Source organism: Heteronotia binoei, chromosome 3 (genome assembly GCF_032191835.1).
Source record: "Heteronotia binoei isolate CCM8104 ecotype False Entrance Well chromosome 3, APGP_CSIRO_Hbin_v1, whole genome shotgun sequence".
In the NCBI taxonomy this organism is placed as follows: domain Eukaryota; kingdom Metazoa; phylum Chordata; class Lepidosauria; order Squamata; family Gekkonidae; genus Heteronotia; species Heteronotia binoei.
In genome coordinates this window covers 19,831,972-19,853,675 of record NC_083225.1, presented here as the reverse complement: position 1 = coordinate 19,853,675, position 21,704 = coordinate 19,831,972, and the positions used below count along the sequence as shown (strand labels likewise).

General features: G+C 46.3%; 1 protein-coding gene across 1 annotated transcript; it reads left to right on the top strand.

The window, feature by feature from the left end:
* The first annotated feature begins 5,572 nt into the window (after positions 1-5,572).
* On the top strand, positions 5,573-21,451 carry SPON2 (spondin 2). Its single transcript, XM_060235068.1, has 5 exons — positions 5,573-5,826; positions 6,744-6,967; positions 7,709-7,900; positions 17,982-18,156; positions 20,874-21,451. The coding sequence occupies exons 1-5, from the start codon at positions 5,574-5,576 to the stop codon at positions 21,050-21,052; spliced, it is 1,023 nt and encodes a 340-aa protein (XP_060091051.1). The 5' UTR covers position 5,573; the 3' UTR covers positions 21,053-21,451.
* The last annotated feature ends 253 nt before the right edge of the window (positions 21,452-21,704 follow it).

The window sequence follows — 21,704 nt, the reverse complement described above, 5'->3', positions numbered from 1 at the left end:
AAGAGAAGCCATGTTGGATCAGGCCAATGGTCCATCCAGTCCAACACTCTGTGTCACAGAAGAACATAAGAGAAGCCATCTTGGATCAGGCCAATGGCTGATCCAGTCCAACACCCTGTGTCACATAAGAACATAAGAGAAGCCATGTTGGATCAGGCCAGTGGCCCATCCAGTCCAACACTCTGTGTTACAGAAGAACATAATAGAAGCCATGTTGGATCAGGCCAATGGCCCATCCAGTCCAACACTCTGTGGCACATAAGAGAAGCCATCTTGGATCAGGCCAATGGCTGATCCAGTCCAACACCCTGTGTCACATAAGAGAAGCCATGTTGGATCAGGCCAATGGCCCATCCAGTCCAACACTCTGTGTCACACAGTGGCCAATATATGTGTGTGTAGATGCTGAACATTAGAAGTGAGTGGGTTGATTCTGAATGGGGCCTTATATAAGATATCTCAGTCCCAAACCATGAAAGTTTTCAAAACTCAGGGCACACATGAAATTGAGCTTGGAATTGTGTGGCAGGCAGTACGTTTGGCTATTGACTTCTTTGCCCTGGAAGAAACATAGGGCGTTTTCGCACTGACCTTCAAGTGGCGCGACCACCCTCTTCACACCGGAGGATCTGCCCGGATTTCGCACAAGAAGCGCCGGCGCACCCAAAAGAGCCGGCTACTTTCGTCGCGAAACCCGCTCAAACGTTTTCCTGCTTCTTGGCGGTTTCCGTTTGAGCGGGTTTCGCGACGGAAGTAGCCGGCTCTTTTGGGTGCGCCGGCGCTTCTTGTGCGAAATCCGGGCAGATCCTCCGGTGTGAAGAGGGTGGTCGCGCTACTTGAAGGTCAGTGCGAAAACGCCCATAGTGTTTTCTCCATAGGAAACAATGAAGAAACAACCTCTGGGTGACGTCATCACACTGCACGATAAGTTTTTCACTGGGGGGCGAGCACTGGAGTTGTGCCTTGGGCAGCAGAACCCCCACACCTGGGAGGAACCTGGAACCTGGATAGACCAGGTAAAAAAGGAAGAGTGATGTAAAATGTGCGGAGTAAGAGGTTCAATAAAATCGCTTGCTCCCAGGCTGGGGGGGGGGGGGTCTCTTGGTTCTGGGCCTTGGAAGAGGACAGACTGCTGAGCTCTGGTCAAAAGGCCAGCAGCCATCTTGAACATGCGCCTGGGCCTGGCTGTCTGGCTAGATGCAGGAAGCCAAAGGTAATGAGGCAGCCTTACAGTGTTTCTGAACTTACTAAACTTGGGATTGCCTGCTCTGCTTCCTGAACTCCAAATCAGTGACTGAAATAGATTCTTCAACTGGCAACGCTATTCCCTGAAATTTGAGCCAATGAAACTGGTGCCCAGTCTGGAATCTGGAGCCAACATTATTATGATTTTTTTTTTTAAAAGGTGTACACCGTTAGAAGGGTTGCCAAGTCCAATTCAAGAAATATCGGGGGACTTTGGGTGTGGAGCCAGGAACAAGGGTGTGACAAGCATAATTGAACTCCAAGGGACCTTCTTTTGGGGCTCATAGAATTAGACCCCCTGGTCTGATTGTTTTGAAACTTGGGGGGTACTTTGGAGAGAGGCACTAGATACTATACGGAAAATTTGGTGCCTCTACCTCAAAAAAACAGCTCCCCCAGAGCCCCCAAAACCTCCAGATCAATTCCCCATTATACCCTATGAGAATCGATCTCCACATAGGGAATAATGAAGTGCTCAGCAGACGTTTCCCTCCCTCCCCCGTTTCTGGCAACTCTGAAGCGAGGGATTGGCCTCTCTACTCACGAGTTGCTGCCAACCTCTCCAAAGTAACACAGACACACCATCCCAAGAGGAAGCCTTTCAATCGGAGACTTAAACCTCCGGAAGGAGAAAGGCACATGCTCCTCTGGGGGTGGGGCTTCCCCTGCCGGCCAGCTGACTGGGGGCGGGAAGGAGCCTGGGAAAGTGGAAGAACCCCCGCTGGGACCTGAGGATTGGCAAGCCTAACCGTTAGTCCCAGGCAGACATACCTCAAAGGGTTCTTGTGGATAAGAAAGGTGCAGGGGAGAGATGAACGGTTAACTCTGCCTCAAATTTCTTGTCAGAAAGATGTGATAAGATTGCAAATCTAGGTAGATACAGGTAGATATCAAATGGCTTTGATGGACCACACATGTGGAGGAACTTTTTAAAAAATTAATCTGATGACGTCTTGTCTTTATGTGTTCAGTCTTATAACAGAGTACAATTACATTTATGGATACGTAACATGCTCAGAATTGCTGTTCTACTGTAGGCTTACAGGATGATGCAGGGTTCCATTTTATCTCCCATGAACATCTTCATGAAACTGCTGGGAAAGGTCATCTAGAGCCTTGCAGCAACGCCGTTAATATGCAGAAGACACACAGTTCTCTCCCTTCTGCCTAATTACAGGGAAGCAATGGTGTTTGGGGATAGAAAGCAAACTGACACTTAATCCAGACAAGATGGAAATGATGTTGGTTGGCAGTAAAGCTGATCTGGCATTCAGCCTACAGCCAGTTCTGGCTCAGATTGCACTCCTGAAGGATCGAGTTTGCACTCTGGGAATACTCCTGGAACTGTCACTGTTGCTTCTGAGGCAGATGATGAAGTGTCCAAAAGTGCATTTTACCAGTTTAGGCTGGTTCACGAAATGAGAATGTTCCTGGGGGAGAAACCCCAGCTGACTTGGCCACTGTCACAGATTTCTTGGAAACATCAAGTGCATGATGCGAATGTGTTCCATGTAGCACTGCTGGAAACGTTAATGAGAACAAGAGATGCCTGCAGGGCACTTGGCTGAGGTCTGGCGAGGAGATCATACAATGCAGGGGGGTGGCGAGTGGTGGTGGGAGGTGGTGGGCTCTCCTTCTTGGGAGGTTAGGTGGCCATCTGACAGCAGTGCCGATTCTGCGAATTAGGCAGATCATGACAGGGAGGACTGGGAGGGTTTTTATCAGTGCTTAGTTCTCATGGCTCTTTCATACACGCCCAGGGAAATGCTGATTAACACTTGGGGTCAGGCAGCAATTTTCCTCCAGGCCAATTTGTCCAGGGACACTGGAGGGGGGGTTTTTTGTTCCTCTTCTGGCTGTGGAGCAAGTGCCCTTGGGGGTGTGAGGGGGGAGGTATTTGTGAAGTTCCTGCATTGTGCAGGGGGCTGGACTAGATGACCCTGGAGCTTCCTCCCAACTCTTATGATTCTGAGTACGCTGGACCCAGCTCAGATTGCTGGTGTCTGTCGACCTTTACAGCCCCAAGGAGGAAATGCCTCCACCCCCATGAGCTGCCCCTGACGTGAGATTGGCCAGTTGCTGGTGCACTGCTCTGCATTCCTGCCCCAAGAGAGGTGAGGCTGATCCGGCAACGTTTTCCCACTGTGGCCTCCACAGGGGACATTTCTCTTCCGGCTTTCTTAAGACTTACTAAGAAGTTCTTTTCCCCAAAAAGTATTTTCTTGGAGGAATCTGTTTGAATCTGCTGTGTTTCATCTTTACTGGATTATACTATTAACTAACCGCTTTTTACTATTGGTTTCTAACTACTGAGTGTGCTCTGCTATTGGTCACTGGTTGAAGGTTTTTTAACTATAACGCTTTGAAAATGTTTTAGTCCTAATTTTTATGTGAGGGTGGGTTTTAATAGCAATTAATATAACCTTTTGTGACTAAAGTTCCTTTCATCGTTAAAACGTCCTGCATTCCCCATTAGCTCATCCTCCAAAGATTTGTTCGGGAGAATCCTTAAGACGAGATGGACATTATTTCTTTGTAGTATAAACGGGAGAGTTCCCAGACCTAAAATCTCTTCACAACGTGATATTTTCCAAAGTCAGAAAACGTATAATTTTGTGTGTGTACGAAGATAATTCCACATTTCAGACGGAAAGTGTCACAACATGTTGCCAGTGCCATGGTTTATTTAATTATAATTTATATTTACTTATATTTTTTGGAGGGAAGAGGTGTATTTATTGCAAGTGTGAAATCCTGCTGCGATATCTTCAAGTGATTAGTTGTTGGGGGGGGGGGAGGGGAGGTTTGACCAAGATTTTCAGTTCTAAAAACATCCTTAGCCTTGAAGTACAAGTGGGAAGGAGATTGTTTTAGCTAGGCAATCTAGTGTTGTGGCTACAGTACGCTTTCCAAGTCAATGGGAGATTTTTAGTAGAAGCACATAACAGTATGCAGAGATACCGCATTCTATACATCATCTTTTGTCACGGCTTCAATCCAAATCTCAGCGTAATAGCCAAACAGAGTTGTCCGGAATCCACTGTTTCTGAATAAACCACGGTGTCTCATCCCTTCATTTGATAGTATATAGTGATTTGCATGTATACATACCATTGTTTCCCTGAAACCATACTTGTATTTCTTTCAAAGGCTGTATTTTCCTTTCGGCGTTTTCTGTTTTCATTTCGTAGCTCAGATATATACATCTGGGTGCATTAGAGGGGAATGCTTTCAGCGACCATCTGTCAGACAATAAAACTTACCAAAACTATGCTTCTGGTATAAAACATTGCATGAGAAAGGTTTTGTCTTGGAGGATGCTGTTCCTTCTTAGCTTCGGGGCATGAAAACAAGAACCGTTCAGTCATCAGAAACCTGGAGCTGACTGCCATAAGGTCTCTTAATTAGGCTTCCTAAAGTAATGCTTTGTCTAGTCAGCATCACAGTTTTAATAGTTTCCTTTAATGCGACTGGCATACAAGTAATTCTCATAAACGGGGCAAAAAAAGTCAAACACAAGCAAAACGCACTCCGCTCACTTGGAGATTTGAAAGGATGCGGTTGACCTTGGACCAAAGGGACCTTCGGCAGGAATAAATAGCAGGACTCCTCTACTCCTCTCTTGCAGAACGGCTCAGCTGTGAGAAAAAGCCAGGGCTCTTCCCTTATAAAGGCTCCAGAGGAAACAGAAGTGAGTAATTGTGAAATCTTTGACTATATTACAGATTCGCTGTACACTGATTAGAATTGCATTTTTTAAAACGCACATTTCTTGAAGCTCAAATGCACTGGAAAACAATGTTAAAGATTGCTGTTTGAAACAATGATTTAGAAGTCTGCATTTCTATTATTTTGACGTAGCGTGATATTTCTTTAAGTCTGACATTATGAAATATGACAGCTAAGTAATGAATTAAATTTGCAGTGCACTAAATTGACTTTCAGTGCTACACCATGAAATGTCTTTTGCAAACTAAAATTTAAAAGAAATGATGTCTCTAGGCAAAATAACACACTATTTAATCTTCAAAAGCATAAACATGCCATTAGCGTCTTGCACTGAAATACTTACTGACATAATTAGGCCAATATGCAATTCTAATAAGACTGAAAATAGAGTAAGAAATGGATCTCAAAAAACACATTAGCAGAAGCATGTTTCCTTCTATTTTAATCTGAAACATTTGACTGGAAATTCCAAATTTAAATGATCCTACATGGAAACTTATAATTACATTCCTCAAAGTGGCCAGCGATGCTATCGATGCAATGCCTCGTTCCTCAGAATTGCTAAATTAAACATTCCTTTTTGCAATGTACAGAGGCTAATGCGACTCTTCCCCACCAGCAGCCAGCAAATGGAAACTTTGATGCTTCATTCTGGCTCCTGCAAAGTTACCGCGACTCTCCTGTTAACCATTCTGGGCTGTGCCAGATGTCTGCCTCTTCACGATGACTCAGTTTGCACCACAGAAGTGCCTGCAAAGTACAGAATCGTCTTCACAGGGAAATGGAGCCAAGCGGCTTTCCCTAAGCAGTATCCGCTGTACCGGCCACCAGCACAATGGTCACCGCTTTTGGGTAAGTGGCTCTGAACACACATTAAGTCTAACTCTCTAAAAGCCCTTCCAGCCTCTTGCCTGAACTCTGTGTAATCAAATGAAATCAAAAGTGCTAGAACTAAGTAAGGGTTGCCAAGTCCAATTCACGAAATATCTGGGGACTTTGGGGGTGGAGCCAGGAGACATTGGGGGTGGAGCCAAGATCAAGGCTTTGACAAGCATAATTGAATTCCAAAGGGAGTTCTGGCCATCACATTTAAAGGGACGGCACACCTTTTCAATGCCTTCCTTCCATAGGAAATAATGAAGATAAGGACACCCTCTTTTGGGGCTCATAGAATTGGACCCCCTGGTCCAATCTTTTTGAAACTTGGTGGGTATTTTGGGGAGAGGCACTAGATGGTATACTGAAAATTTGGTGCCTCTACCTCAAAAAACAGTCCCCCCCAGAGCCCCAGGTACCCGCGGATCAATTCTCCATTATTTTCTATGGGAATAAATCTCCATAGGGAATAACAGAGTTCCCAGCAAACATTTCCCTCCCCTCCCCCCTGCTTTCTGATGACCCTGAAGCGGGGGGAGGGCCTCCAAACCGGGGGATCCCCTGCCCCCACCTGGGGATTGGCAACCCTACTGAACACACATTAAGTCTAACTCTCTAAAAGCCCTTCCAGCCTCTTGCCTGAACTCTGTGTAATCAAACGAAATCAAAAGTGCTAGAACTAAGAGGCAGAACACGCTGTATCTGTGCCACGTTTAAAATCTGTGTCTCCGTTCAGCTTCTGTTTTCAATTCATGGCAGCTGAAGTAAACAGGAGGCTCTGCCGTTCTAAGCAGGGGCGCTCTCCCTTCAACAAGGAGAAGAACACCCTTGATTACATCGTTAAGGAAATTCAAGCCAGACTTTCCGATATGGCAATGTCTTCCCTTGTCTAGGCGTGGCCCATAGTTCTGACTACGACATGTGGGAAGTTAATGAGTTTGCCAGCAATGGTATGCGTGACTTTGCTGAAAGAGGTGAAACGTGGACATTGATGAAGGAAATAGAAGCAGCTGGAGAAAAAATACAAAGTGTTCATGGAATCTTCTCTGCTCCTGCCCTTTCCTCCGGTACAGGTCAAACCTCCACAGATTTTGAAGTGCATTCAAGACACCCTCTTGTAAGTAGGGAACCACACGTCAGTCTGTTGTGTATAAGAGTGGACACAGTTGTAAACCATTTATATTCTTTCTTTCTTTTTTTCGTTCTACCCTCCCTTCCTGTAAACTCTGTCCTTCCCAACATGGCTTTTATTCGTATAACGTTTAGAAAATTTAAAAGCCTACTGTATGGAAAATAGTGGCTCAGCAAAACCAGCAGATGTGGAGTGAGATATTTTCTCCGAGGATCACTGTCAAACTGTGAAGAGCCAGTTTGGTGTAGTGGTGAAGTGTGCGGACTCTTATCTGGGAGAACCGGGTTTGATTCCCCACTCCTCCGCTTGCACCTGTTGGAATGGCCTTGGGTCAGCCATGGCTCTGGCAGAGGTTGTCCTTGAAAGGGCAGCTGCTGTGAGAGTCCTCTCAGCCCCACCCACCTCACAGGGTGTCTGTTGTTGGGGAGGAAGGGAAAGGAGATTGTGAGCCCCTCTGAGACTCTGTCCTTGAAAGGGCAACTGCTGTGAGAGCCCTCTCCAGCCCCACCCACCTCACAGGGTGTCTGTTGTGGGGGAGGAAGGTAAAGGAGATTGTGAGCCGCTCTGAGACTCTTCGGAGTGGAGGGCGGGATATAAATCCAATATCTTCTTCTTCTTCTTCTTCACACTGGCTTGTTTACATCCAGATTAGTGATAACAAGAATCAGACCACGCAAAGCCATGCTTGATCGACTTTTTGAAACAGTTTTGCTTAAAAATCCCTAGGTTTCTTTTGCAGTCAGAATTGTGCCCAGCCCAGACTGGTTTGTGGGCATTGACAGCTTAAATCTGTGTGAAAAAGATCGCTGGCTGGAGCAAATATCCGTGGAGCTTTCCCCGTATGATGCCGGGACCGACAGCGGCTTCACATTTTCCTCACCCAACTTTGCGACTATCCCCCAGGAGCCTGTTACAGAGGTAAGTGCAACATCCCGCTTCGTTCATACAGCTCATTCTATCAGACAGCATCCCAAAGTCAAGGCCACTCTTGCTCAGAGACTGAGGTTCGTGACAGGCCCTCGTGAGGTTTCAGCCTCTGCCTTCCTCGAGGGCATGAAGCCTGACAAAACCCGATGGACTTCTGAATGTGGGCATCTGAACAATTGAGACTCCCTGCTCCCAGAAGCAACCAGATTTCTAAGCTGGGACTCAGTGGTGCAATCCTAAAAAAGAGTTATAGCCCTCTGTCTTTTAACCTCATCACATCTCAGAAGCCAAGCAGGCTCAGCCCTGGTTTGTACTTGAGAGGGAGACCACCAAAGTGTCAGCGAAGGTTCATTGAAGCTCCCAAAATAAGCAAGCTTGATTATTTGAAACAAAGTTGCATTTATTATATACTGCAAAGTTACTTCAGCATGATAGGCATTGGAACTGATGGCAAGCAGTTCGGGTCATTGGTATTTAACATTCTACATCAACGCAATTACAACTACCCCCCATTTCCCAAAACAAAGGCTGCTTTTGCATGTGAGACTTTTCACACGGCTCCCCCTTATCTTCTACAGTTGGTGGTTACATTTCCCGGCGGCAATGTCCTTGCTGCCTCTAGAGAGGAGGTGAGAATCTGCTGGGCATTCTCCACTTCAAAGAATGCCTGACAACCTTTGATGTCCCTGGGAAGCTACCCTTTGGCTATTCCCTACTTGGCCCCCCTCTCCTATTCTACTAGCATAGGTTAGTGAGCATATATGCGAGTTAATCAATCTGGTTAGTCGTCAGCATTCAGCAATAGTATCAATGAACAGAGTCTGACATAAAGAAGTCCAGGGTTGCTACGCAGAGGAAGGCAAGACAAGGGCAAAGCAACCTCTGTTCACCCTTCCCTTGAAAACCTTATGGGGTTGCCAGAAGTTGGCTGCAACTTGACCACGCTCAGCACCCCTAAGTTCCTTGAATTCGGTGGGCTGAGAATTTTGTTTTGGACTGTACTGTAAATTGTAGATTGTTAGCCCACAGAAACAAAGTTTACTTTCCTGAAGTGCTTGCATCCAGCTGTTACATAGTACAGCCTCACTCAAATGGAGAATCATACAGGCTAAAGCTCTACACACAAAAGGTGGGAGAGAAACATGTGAGCGTTGTAAGTTGTGCTTGTGTGTAACACCAACAGGCATTTGTTGTGATAGGTCAGGGTGGCCAAAGTGCAGCTGGGGAGCCACATGTGGTTCTTTTGCACATTTTTGTGCCGTTCCTGGAGGTCAAGGATGCTTAAGGAAGCACGCTTGGCATCAGGATCTCAGTCAGCCTTCGAGCGCTGAGCCACAGGGAGGCAACTATTTCTGATGTGTGTGAAGCGGGGAAGGAAGGGGAAATAGGCAGGCTTGCAAGGTCTTTTCCTCCACCACAGAGGCTGCCTGAAGACCTAGAGCAGGGAAAGAGAATACAAGAAGCTGAGGGAACTTGTGAAAGGAGGGACAGAATTAAAAAGGGCAGTGCAGGGGTCCCCCATAGTTTCATAACTTTTGTGTCAAAGCAAAGAGAGTTCCATAGCTCTGATGTCAAGGCAAAGAGAGATGCATAATGATGTAAGTGGTGGTTAGTGATTTGAATGGTACATGTGTGTTTTCCTCTCCCTAACCTTTCCCTATGCTGGTCTTATGGGGACCGTTGTTCCCAGCTTTTTTTTTTTTTTAAGTCTCTTTCTAGCATGGCGATGTTGTAAAGTGCAGAAATGTGTATTTCTCTTTCTGTGCAAAGAAAATATTAAGAGTTTTAATAAAGACATGTTTGTAACATTTGTTGAATTTTTGCAGCTCTCAAACATATAACGTTTATTCTATGTAGCTATTACGTTAAGCAAGTTCGATCATCTCTGTGATAGCTGAATGTAGCCAAAATGATAACATCACAAGGTCAAAGAAACACAAGCCAAGCAAGCATTTGTACAGCCATTACAACTGTGGTAGAACAGGGGTCCTCAAACTTTTTAAATAGGGGGCCAGTTCACTTTCCCTCAGACTGTTGGAGGGCCGAACTGCCGTTACTGTACAAGGCCGCGGGCCGTCAGTTCTCCATCTTCTGCATCTCTCTCCCTTCCCCACACCACACACCCTGGCCTGGGAACTCACCTCACCTCAGTATCACCTCACACTCTGTCTCCGCCGCCTCAGCCCAGTGCCGGAAGTGTGCGTTGCTAACGCGAGTTTAGGTCGAACGTCACTTCCGGTCTGATTTTGCCATAACCCGGCGGGCTGCATAAATGTCCTCAGCAGGCCGCATCTGGCCCGCGGGCTGTAGTTTGAGGACCCCTGGTGGCAGAACATGCCTGCTTCAGCCTGCCTGTACCATTTCTGCCTTGCCCTCCTTGGGGTTCCCAACTTCCCTTTCCTTTCCCAGAAGCCACCACCACCACCTGATCAATATAGGACTCCCAGTTGCCCTTCCAAGCTCAGAGGCCTGGCCTCAGTGGCTCCTCCTAGCCCAGCACCTGGTTACCTTGGGGACAGATTCATGCCTTGAACGCCTCTGGGGAAATAGCCAGTTGCCAACTGCCTGCTATCCAACCTCTTGGGGCTCCCTTTTTAATACTGTGTAGGTCTATGTGGTACAAAGAACCACTTCCAAAATGAAACGTTTAAAGTATTTATTAAACAGAAGATGCTTACAAGCATGTTTTTATCACCATGCCGGACTGAAGCATGGAACATAAGAACATAAGAGAAGCCATGTTGGATCAGGCCAATGGCCCATCCAGTCCAATGCCCTGTGTCACATAAGAACATAAGAGAAGCCATGTTGGATAAGGTCAATGGCCCATCCAGTCCAACACTCTGTGTCACATAAGAACATAAGAGAAGCCATGTTGGATCAGGTCAATGGCCCCTCCAGTCCAACACTCTGTGTCACACAGTGGCCAATATACTGTGGCTAATAGCCACTGATGGACCTCTACTCCATATTTTTATCCAATCCCCTCTTGAAGCTGGCTATTCTTGTAGCCGCCACCACCTCCTGTGGCAGTGAATTCCACGTGTTAATCACCCTTTGGGTGAAGAAGTACTTCCTTTTATCCGTTTTAACCTGACTGCTCAGCAGTTTCATTGAATGCCCACGAGTTCTTGTATTGTGAGAAAGGGAGAAAAAAACTTCTTTCTCTACTTTCTCCATCCCATGCATAATTTTGTAAACCTCTATCATGTCACCCTGCATTCGACGTTTCTCCAAGCTAAAGAGCCCCAAGCATTTTAACCTTTCTTCATAGGGAAAGTGTTCCAAACCTTTAATCATTCCAGTTGCCTTTTTCTGTACTTTTTCCAATGCTATAATATCCTTTTTGAGGTGCGGTGACCAGAATTGTACACAGTATTCCAAATGAGACCGCACCATCGATTTATACAGGGGCATTATGATACTGGCTGATTTGTTTTCAATTCCCTTTCTAATCATTCCCAGCATGGCGTTGGCCTTTTTTAATGCAATCGCACACTGTCTTGACATTTTCAGTGAGTTATCTACTATGACCCCAAGATCTCTCTCTTGGTCATAACCCATCAACTTGTATTTGTAGCTGGAATTCTTGGCCCCAATGTGCATTACTTTGCACTTGGCCACATTGCACCTCATCTGCCACGTTGACGCCCACTCACCCAGCCTCAACATATCCCTTTGGAGTGCCTCACAATCCTCTCTGGTTCTCACCACTCTGAACAATTTAGTGTCATCTTGGCCACTTCACTGCTTACTCCCAACTCCAAATCATTAATGAACAAGTTAAAGAGCATGGGACCCAGTACTGAGCCCTGCGGCACCCCACTGCTTACCATCCCCCACTGCGAAGACTGCCCATTTATACTCACTCTCTGCTTCCTATTAATTAGCCAGTTTTTGATCCACAAGAGGACTTGTCCTTTTACCCCATGACTCTCGAGCTTACTAAGGAGCCTTTGATGAGGAACTTTATCAAAAGCTTTCTGGAAGTCAAGGTAAACAACATCTATTGGGTCCCCTTTGTCCACATGTTTGTTCACCCCCTCAACTGTAACAGGTTAGTGAGGCAAGATCTTCCCTTACAGAACCCATGCTGAGTCCTCCTCAATAACTTGTGTTCATCAATGTGCCTACTCATTCTGTCCTTGATAATGGTTTCTACCAACTTTCCCGGTATTGAAGTCAGACTGACTGGTCTGTAATTTCCCGGATCTCTTCTGGAACCCTTTTTAAAGATGGGGGTGACATTTGCTACCTTCCAGTCCTCAGGAACGGAGGCAGATTTCAATGAAAGATTACATATTTTTGTCAGGAGATCCACAAGAACTCTTGGATGTATGCCATCCAGACCTGGTGACTTATTAGTTTTTAATTCGTCAGTCAGTTGTAGGACCTCCTCTCTTGTCACCTCAATCTGACTCACGTCTTTCAATACCCCTTCCAAAATTAGTGGTTCTGGGGCAGGCAAACACTTCTCATCTTTCACAGTGAAGACGGAGGCAAAAAATGCATTCAGCTTTTCAGCCATTTCCCTATCCTCCTTCAGTAATCCTTTTTCCACTGCCTGCCTGATCACAGTCTTGCATTTGATTTGCCACAGCCTGTTTTACTTTTTATTAATCTCACTTGGACTAGCTTTCCACCTCTTAAAGGAGTCCTTCTTACCTTTTACAGCTTCCATTACTTTGTTTGTTAACCATGCAGGCCTTTTCTTATACCTGTTTGTGCCTTTCCTAACTTGTGGTATATATTTTATCTGAGCTTCTAGGATTGTAATTTTAAATAGCCTCCAAGCTTCCTCAAGGGTTTTGACTGTATTTACCTTTCCTTTCAGTTTCCTTTTCACATGCCTCCTCATCTCAGAGAATTTACCCCTTTTAACGTTAAACGTGGTTGTGCTGGTCTTTTGGGGCAACTCCCTATTTATACAAATGGTGAAATCAATAATGTTATGGTCACTGCTCCCAAGCGGCGCGATTACTTTTACATCTCTCACCAAGTCTTGGGCATTACTTAGGGCCAAATCCCGGATCGCCCCACCCCTGGTAGGTTCTGTGACCATCTGCTCCATAGCACAGTCATTGAGAGCATCTAGAAACTCATTCTCTTTCTCTCGACCTGAACACATATTGACCCAATCAATCTGCGGGTAGTTAAAATCACCTATCACGACACAGTTTTTACGTTTAGCCACTATCTTTAATCCTTTCATCGTATTATAATCGTCCTTTATCTTTTGATTTGGTGGGCGATAACAAACTCCCATAGTTAAATTTCCTTTTGGCCCTCTATTTTGACCCAAAGCTTTTCTAGAAGGGAATCTAATTCTCTGACCTCAGTCTTACTGGACTGTATACCCTTTCTGTCATACAGAGCCACCCCATCTCAAACCCTCCCCTCCCTATCCTTCCGATATAACTTATATCCAGGAATCACCGTGTCCCACTGATTCTCCTCATTCCACCAAGTTTCTGAAATTCCCACAATGTCTATGTTTCCCCCCAACACTAAACATTCCAACTCACCAATTTCACTTTGAACACTTCTAGCATTGTTATACCAACATCTATAATTTCCCAGGCAAGTTAAGCCCGCAACCTTCCTCCTGCTGCCTCGAGACTTTGGCAGACAGTCCATACTGTTTGTCACCATCTCAGTGGACAATTCTGATCCATTACCCAGTAGAAAAGTAATAGCTAACCCTTCATCTCTTTGAGATGAGTCCTCCCGAACCAGAGACATTTCATCTCCTGTCGACTTTCCCCCAAGATTTAGTTTAAAAACTGCTCTGCCACCTTTTTGATTTTAAGCGCCAGCAGCCTGGTTCCATCTGGGGACAAGTGGAGACCGTCTCTTTTGTGCAGCTCCTGCTTGTTCCAGAAAGCATCCCAGTGCCTAACAAACTTAAACCCTTCCTCCCTACACCATTGTCTCATCCACAAATTGAGACTTCTAATTTGTGCCTGTCTCTCCAGCCCTGCACGTCGAATAGGTAGCACTTCTGAGAAGGCTACCTTGGAGGTCCTGGCCTTAAGTCTCCCGCCTAGCAGCCTAAATTTTTCCTCCAGGACCTCACGACTGCATTTCCCCACACTGTTGGTGCCAACATGCACCATGACCACTGGCTCCTCCCCAGCATTATCAGCCTATCTACAAGCGTAATGTCCGCTGTCTTCGCACCAGGCAGGCAAGTCACCATACGGTCAGTATGCGGTTTTGCCACCCAGCTGTCTACTTGCCTAAGGATCGAATCACCAACTACCAAGACCCTCCCTCTCTCCCTGCCCAGGGATGGTTCCTTGGCGCGAAAGGATTCCTGCTCACCAGCTGAAGAAGAGGTTCCTTCTGAGGGCACATTCCCCTTATACTCAGCACGGTGCCCTGTTCCCTCTTGACCCTCATGCTCCCTGGCAGCAACGGGGCTGCCATGTTCAGAGTGGGGCTCATCTAATACACCCCCGAGAGTCTTCTCCAAGTGCCTAACTGACTGTCTCTGCTTCTCCAGGTCAGTCACCTCCGCCTCAAGGGTACGAACTCGTTCCCTGAGTACCAGGAGCTCCATGCATCGAGCACACACCCAAGACTTCTGTCCTGTGGGCAGATAGTCATACATGTGACACTCAGTGCAAAACACTGGAAAGCCCCCACCCCCCTGCTGGCATTCTACCTTCATGATAGCTTTTTAAAAATACACAGTCTCCTTTTAAATCCTGTTTGTTTATGTGGCTCTCCTTCTGGAGGGTCTACTTACCTTATTGGGAACACAAGGAAAATAGGGATCTGGGTTCCTGGTCCTTACACAGCCCCCAGGCTAAGAGCCACAGGCCAAGAGCCCTTTAGCTCTCTGGCAAGGTGCAGCTTAATAATGCAAAGAGGATGGGGCCTCAGTCTGCCCCAGGAACACAGCCACTCCTAATCAATCACCAACAATCACCTTCACCCCACTCAAACCAAACAAACAGCAGTTCCCCAGCAACCACAAACTCAGAATTTTCAGCAATCACACAGTCACACAAACTCAGAAATTCTCAGCAACTTCCCCAGCTGTTAAGAAAGTCAAACCTCACCCTTATAGCACTTCTTATCTGCTCTCTCTCAGAGCTCTCTGAAATGTGCTCAGCCTCTGGCAAGGCGCAGCTTAATAATGCAAAGAGGGTGGGGCCTCAGTCTGCCCCAGGAACTTCCTGGAGAACAAAAGAAACTGGTAAAGCACAAATCCTGTGTCCCTCTCTCTAAAACATGGCCTAACTAGATGGTACAATTAGGGCCGGCTCATTATCTTGGGTGTCCTTGTTCTCCCATTACCTTAAAGTTTGCTCCCAGCTCTTTGGGGCCAGCCACATGGTCAAAAAATGGCTGCCTGTTCCCTGCCTCAGACAAGAGATCTGTTCAGCTCAGCATCCCAAGGAAATAGAGAGCCCGCCTAACCCCTTGAAAAGCAGTTTTAACAAATCTGCGTTTCCTCCCCCTTGACCCTTGTCAGCCCAGGCCAGGTCTTCTGTTCCTGCAGTCTCCAGGAAGTTCCTTCCTGTAAGTAACCTGTCTAGCCATTAGCACCTCCACCTCTGTTCCCTGCTTGGAGAAGAGGGGTGGGGGGTTACTGACCCATCCCATTGTCTCTAGCAAGGACCACTAACATTTCTTAAGAGCTGCATCTGGAAGGCCATGGGCTACTTTCCACCCCTCTCCTGCATGTTCTTCGCTCAGAGGGGGGAAATGGCTGAAACGCACAGTCAAACCCTGCTTGTTGCCAGTCCTCCAGGAGACAAAGCATTTCTTCACAATGGCAATGGATGTGGCAAGCTACATAAGCAGCTTTGAGGCTTACACACAATAATGTTCAACTTCTGAATTCACCACTACGCTGGGTGTTTCCTTCCACCTCTCTCCTCTGTGGCGATACCATGGATCTTCTGCTTTATAATAACTAGCGACAGATTGCTTTGGTGTAAACCAAGAGTGCAGGGAGAGTGTGCCTGCATCGTGTGTGTGAACAGGAGCTTTATCTCCTCCTATCCACGGGGCACTGAGAACTTAGTCCCCAGAGGATGGGGAGAGAAGCTCTGCACTGTTGCAGAGTTGCTGGGAATGAGGGAATGCATTCTTGTCCACCCAGGTCAGTTCATTTCTAGGCACTGCTGTCTTCCTCTGCTCAGAGAGGGGAATGAATTGTGCATCGCAAAAGGAGATACTCTGTCATCTCCCCAGAGGGAAATGGGGCAGGCAGCTGTATCCATATCTATTTGGCTGTTCAGAGACTTTGTTTTTTCCTCCAAATGCATAACAGTTTTAATTATTTCCTTCCTGTTGGCTTCCAGCCATTCCCCCTCATCTCCCTTCCTCTTTTCTATCATGTGAGCTTAGAAAACCGGAGTCTTTGAGGACCCCAGGCATTTCCACACACACACACCCACCACCACCAAGCTCTCTGGGAGCTGGCTCTACACCTTGGGGCCCTGCTTGCCCCCAGAGCTGGGAGCCTCTTGCCTGCTTCATGGCATTTGTATGTGGCTATTAGCATTAGCTAGGGTTGCCAAGTCCAATTTAAGAAATATCTGGGGACTTTGGGGGTGGAGTCAGGAGACTTTGGGGGTGAAGCCAGGAGACATTAGGGGTGGAGCCAAGATCAAGGCTGTGACAAGCATCATTGAACTCCAAAGGGAGTTCTGGCCGTCACATTTAAAGGGACGGCACACCTTTTCAATGCCTTCCTTCCATAGGAAATAATGAAGGATAGGGGCACCTTCTTTTGGGGCTCATAGAATTGGACCCCCTAGTCCAATCGTTTTGAAACTTGGGGGATATTTTGGGGAGAGGTACTAGATGCTGTACTGAAAATTTGGTGCCTCTACTTCAAAACACAGCCCCCCCCCCCGAGCTCCAGATACCCCCAGATCAATTCTTCATTATTTTCTGTGGGAATAAATCTCTATAGGGAATAACAGAGTTCCCAGCAGACATTTCCCTCCCCTCCCCCCGCTGTCTGATGACCTTGAAGCGGGGGGAGGGCCTCCAAACCGGGGGATCCCCTGCTCCCACCTGGGGATTGGCAACCCTGGCGTTAGCAAAGTGTGGCAAGTCTAAGCTGTAAAAAACCAAGTGGCATTTTTGTGTTCTGAATCTATTTGTTGACAAACTCTAGGGTTGGAGCTTCATAAGACATTAATCAACCGTCACCACCAACATGCAGAGCTACTCCTTCAACCAAATCCACAAGTTACCTGCAGGGCTTTTCTCCTGGACAAAGAGGTGCTGGAACTCTCAAGAGGGAAATGAAGGAGAAACATGAACTTTAAAACATTTTTTGAGAATTTTGTTTCCACAAAGAGTTTCTGGAATTCTGTTCCACTGCATTCCTCCAGGGAAAAAAGTCCTCGTTACTGGCACTGTTCCCTCTAAGCTGAGTTAGTGTGAGCGAGCTCACCGTTTTTTTAGCCTTCGGCTCACACATTTTTTGTCTTAGCTCAGGAAGGATAGATAGGGTTTGTAGAATCTTTCGGGCTCAAGTGCCGTGTTCACACCCCTTCCAACCCTCCCAGCAATTAACACAGAACAATGGTCACATTCAACAGCCGGTTTCCTTATCACTACCCTTCCAGGAAGCCCCACCAAACAATGGGCACATCCACACCAATTGCCCTTTCACCACACCCCCTCCAGCCTAGAAATAGCAGCTCTCCAGCAGCCCTGGCCCCACTCAATGCACAGCAGCCAAGAAGGTCGGAGCGCCTGCTCCGGCTGCAATGCCACTGAGGATGTTCTCCGCAGCTGAGAACGAAACATCTGGAAGAAAAACTTTCTCCAGTAGAACATGGCACTTGAGCCCGAAAGATTCTACAAACCCTAATGATGTTGCCAGCCGTGAAAACCTGAAATCAGGAAGGATAGTTTCCCAAAGCAAACTAATTTATGCAGTAGCCAAATCTCTCACTCACAACTTTAATGCCAGTAGCTCACAAAGTAGAATCTTTGCTCACAAAACTCCACAGCTTAGAGGGAGCATTGGTCGCCGGTAAGTTGCTGATAGGTATACAACACCCAGTTAATACATTTTGTGTGTTTTCATTTGCAGATCACATGTTCTTCTCCAAGTCACCCAGCGAACTCTTTTTATTATCCCAAGCTTAAAAATTTACCACCTATCGCTCGAGTAACTATGATAAAACTGAGAAGAAGCAAACTGGGGTTTCCTTTTCCTCAGCCCAATGTGACTGCAATAGATAATGAAATAGAAGACACAATCTCAGGTAACTGCTCAGTCGCATTAATAAAACAGAATATTTTGTTTCTAATAGCTTAGTGCACTCTGCCACGAATGACTTTGGGCCAGTCTCCCACTTTTTCACCTTCCTCGCAGACTAGCTAACCTACCTCAGAGGAAGTTAAAATGGGCACACAGAAAGCCAGCCTTGTGTAGCGGCTGAGAGTGCGCAGGGCTTTGTTTTGAGCAGGAACGCAGTTCTGGCTGGCTTGGTGTCAGGGGGTGTGGACTAATATGTAAATTAGACCCAGTTTGGTGTAGTGGTTAAGTGTGAGAGTCATGGAGTAAAAGGACAGGTCCTCTTGTGGATCAAAAACTGGCTGAGTAATAGGAAGCAGAGAGTGAGTATAAATGGGCAGTCTTTGCAGTAGAGAACGGTAAGCAGTGGGGTGCTGCAGGGCTCGGTACTGGGTCCCATGCTCTTTAACTTGTTCATAAATGATTTAGAGTTGGGAGTGAGCAGTGAAGTGGCCAAGTTTGCAGATGACACTAAATTGTTCAGGGTGGTGAGAACCAGAGAGGATTGTGAGGAACTCCAAAGGGATCTGTTGAGGCTGGGTGAGTGGGCGTCAACGTGGCAGATGCGGTTCAATGTGGCCAAGTGCAAAGTAATGCACATTGGGGCCAAGAATCCCAGCTACAAATACAAGTTGATGGGGTGTGAACTGGCAGAGACTGACCAAGAGAGAGATCTTGGGGTCGTGGTAGATAACTCACTGAAAATGTCAAGACAGTGTGCGTTTGCAATAAAAAAGGCCAACGCCATGCTGGGAATTATTAGGAAGGGAATTGAAAACAAATCAGCCAGTATCATAATGCCCCTGTATAAATAGATGGTGCGGTCTCATTTGGAGTACTGTGTGCAGTTCTGGTCGCCGCACCTCAAAAAGGATATTATAGCATTGGAGAAAGTCCAGAGAAGGGCAACTAGAATGATTAAAGGGCTGGAGCACTTTCCCTATGAAGAAAGGTTGAAACGCTTGGGACTCTTTAGCTTGGAGAAACGTCGACTGCGGGGTGACATGATAGAGGTTTACAAGATAATGCATGGTATGGAGAAAGTAGAGAAAGAAGTACTTTTCTCCCTTTCTCACAATACAAGAACTCGTGGGCATTCGATGAAATTGCTGAGCAGACAGGTTAAAACGGATAAAAGGAAGTACTTCTTCACCCAAAGGGTGATTAACATGTGGAATTCACTGCCACAGGAGGTGGCGGCGGCCACAAGTATAGCCACCTTCAAGAAGGGTTTAGATAAATATATGGAGCACAGGTCCATCAGTGGCTATTAGCCACAGTGTATGTGTGTATATAAAATTTTTTGCCACTGTGTGACACAGAGTGTTGGACTTGATGGGCCGTTGGCCTGATCCAACATGGCTTCTCTTATGTTCTTATGTGTGGACTCTTATCTGGGAGAACCGGGTTTGATTCCCCACTCCTCCACTTGCACCTGCTGGAATGGCCTTGGGTCAGCATAGCTCTGGCAGAGGTTGTCCTTGAAAGGGCAGCTGCTGTGAGAGCCCTCTCCAGTCCCACCCACCTCACAGGGTGTCTGTTGTGGGGGAGGAAGGGAAAGGAGATTGTGAGCCGCTCTGAGACTCTTCGGAGTGGAGGGCGGGATATAAATCCAGTATCTTCATCTACCTCACAGGGTGTCTGTTGTGGGGGAGGAAGGTAAAGGAGATTGTGAGCCGCTCTGAGACTCTTCGGAGTGGAGGGTGGGATACAAATCCAATATCTTCTTCTTCTTCTAAATGAATTCCTGCCGGACTTTTTCTACCCAAAAAACCCTTGAGAGTGTGCGACTCTAATCTGGAGAATGGGGTCTGATTTCCCCCCTGCTCCTCCGCCACCGGAGCCTCCTGGGTAACCTTGGGCCAGTCATAGTTCTCTCTGAAGTCCCTCAGCCCCACCTGCCTCGCAAGGTGCCTGTTGTGGGGAAAGGAAGGGAAGATTGTGGCGGCTACAAGCATAGCCAGCTTTAAGAGGGGATTGGATAAAAATATGGAGCAGAGGTCCATCAGTGGCTATTACACATATACATACATACATATACATATATACATATACACACACACACATATATATATATATATATACACACATATATGTATATATATATGTATGTATATGTATATATATATATGTATGTGTGTATATGTATGTATGTATGTGTGTGTGTGTGTATATATGTATGTACACACACACACACATATATTGGCCACTGTGTGACACAGAGTGTTGGACTGGATGGGCCACTGGCCTGATCCAACATGGCTTCTCTTATGTTCTTATGCCATTGTAAGCCGCTTTGAGACTCTGTGAGGTAGAGAAAGCGGGCTATAAAAATCTTCTCTTTGTCTTCTACACACACACTTGTAACAATAAGATGAGGTGCATAACAAAAGTCTTCAGTTATTTCCTACGAAAAACTGGGCAGTGAGTAGCTGTGAGTAACTGCCAGGATTATCTTGAGGGAATCTTCTGGTGGTGGAACCACCCCACAAGTGGTTAATGGGGTGTACGCCTGACCCCTCTCCCTAGGGCCAGGGTGTATGCATGAACCAAAATCAGTGAGCACCAGGGAGACCCAGAACACAGGACGAAGCCAAAAGCGAAGGCAGCGCTCTGTCCTCTGACAACTCTGTTCCATCTGTCTTGGCTTCCCATGTCAGGAACTCCCATGCCTTTGTGTTGCAGAAACTCCCCTGGACTGTGAAACATCGCTCTGGTCTTCGTGGGGCCTTTGCAGAGGCACGTGCGGACATATGGGGACGAAGAGCAGAACCCGTTACATACATCTCCATCCTGCCAATAATGGAACACCTTGTCCAAACTTGAATGAAACAACAGACTGTGAGCCAGACAATTGTGTCTGATATAGTGCTTTGGAACATTATTTAGATAATTTAAATGTCAGACATCCTGACTTCATCTATTTTATGCCTGTGAATACGCTTAAGAGCCTAAAATAGTTGTAATATTTTGTTGAAAAGTCTTCACGTTATTTGATCCTGGATTATGTCTAGTATTTACAAGCATTTCTTACTGTGAACCCCTGCAGCACCCCCTAGTGGTAGAAAATTTGACCAACTTTGTAGTTCGTTTTTCATTCTTGTATATGGAGCGAGCAAGCCCAGTCTCCACTTCTTCAAGATTTAGCCTGTGTAAATTTGAAAGGTATGTATATCTACAGTGTCTCTCATAATTATTTTACTATTATTTATTGCAATGTATGGTGTTTTCTTTGCAATCATAATTAACACAGAAGAATGTGTACGGGTTCAGAAAAAGAGTAGATTTGTAGTACCAACGATCAACAAAATGATACAAATTATGTCCTTCAGGTAGGGTTGCCAAGTCCAATTCAAGAAATATCTGGGGACTTTGGGGGTGGAGCCAGGAGACTTTGGGGGTGGAGCCAAGAGACATTGGGGGTGCAGCCAGGAGCAAGGGTGTGACAAGCATAATTGAACTCCAGGGGAGTTCTGGTCATCACATTTGAAGGGACCGCACACCTTTTAAAATGCC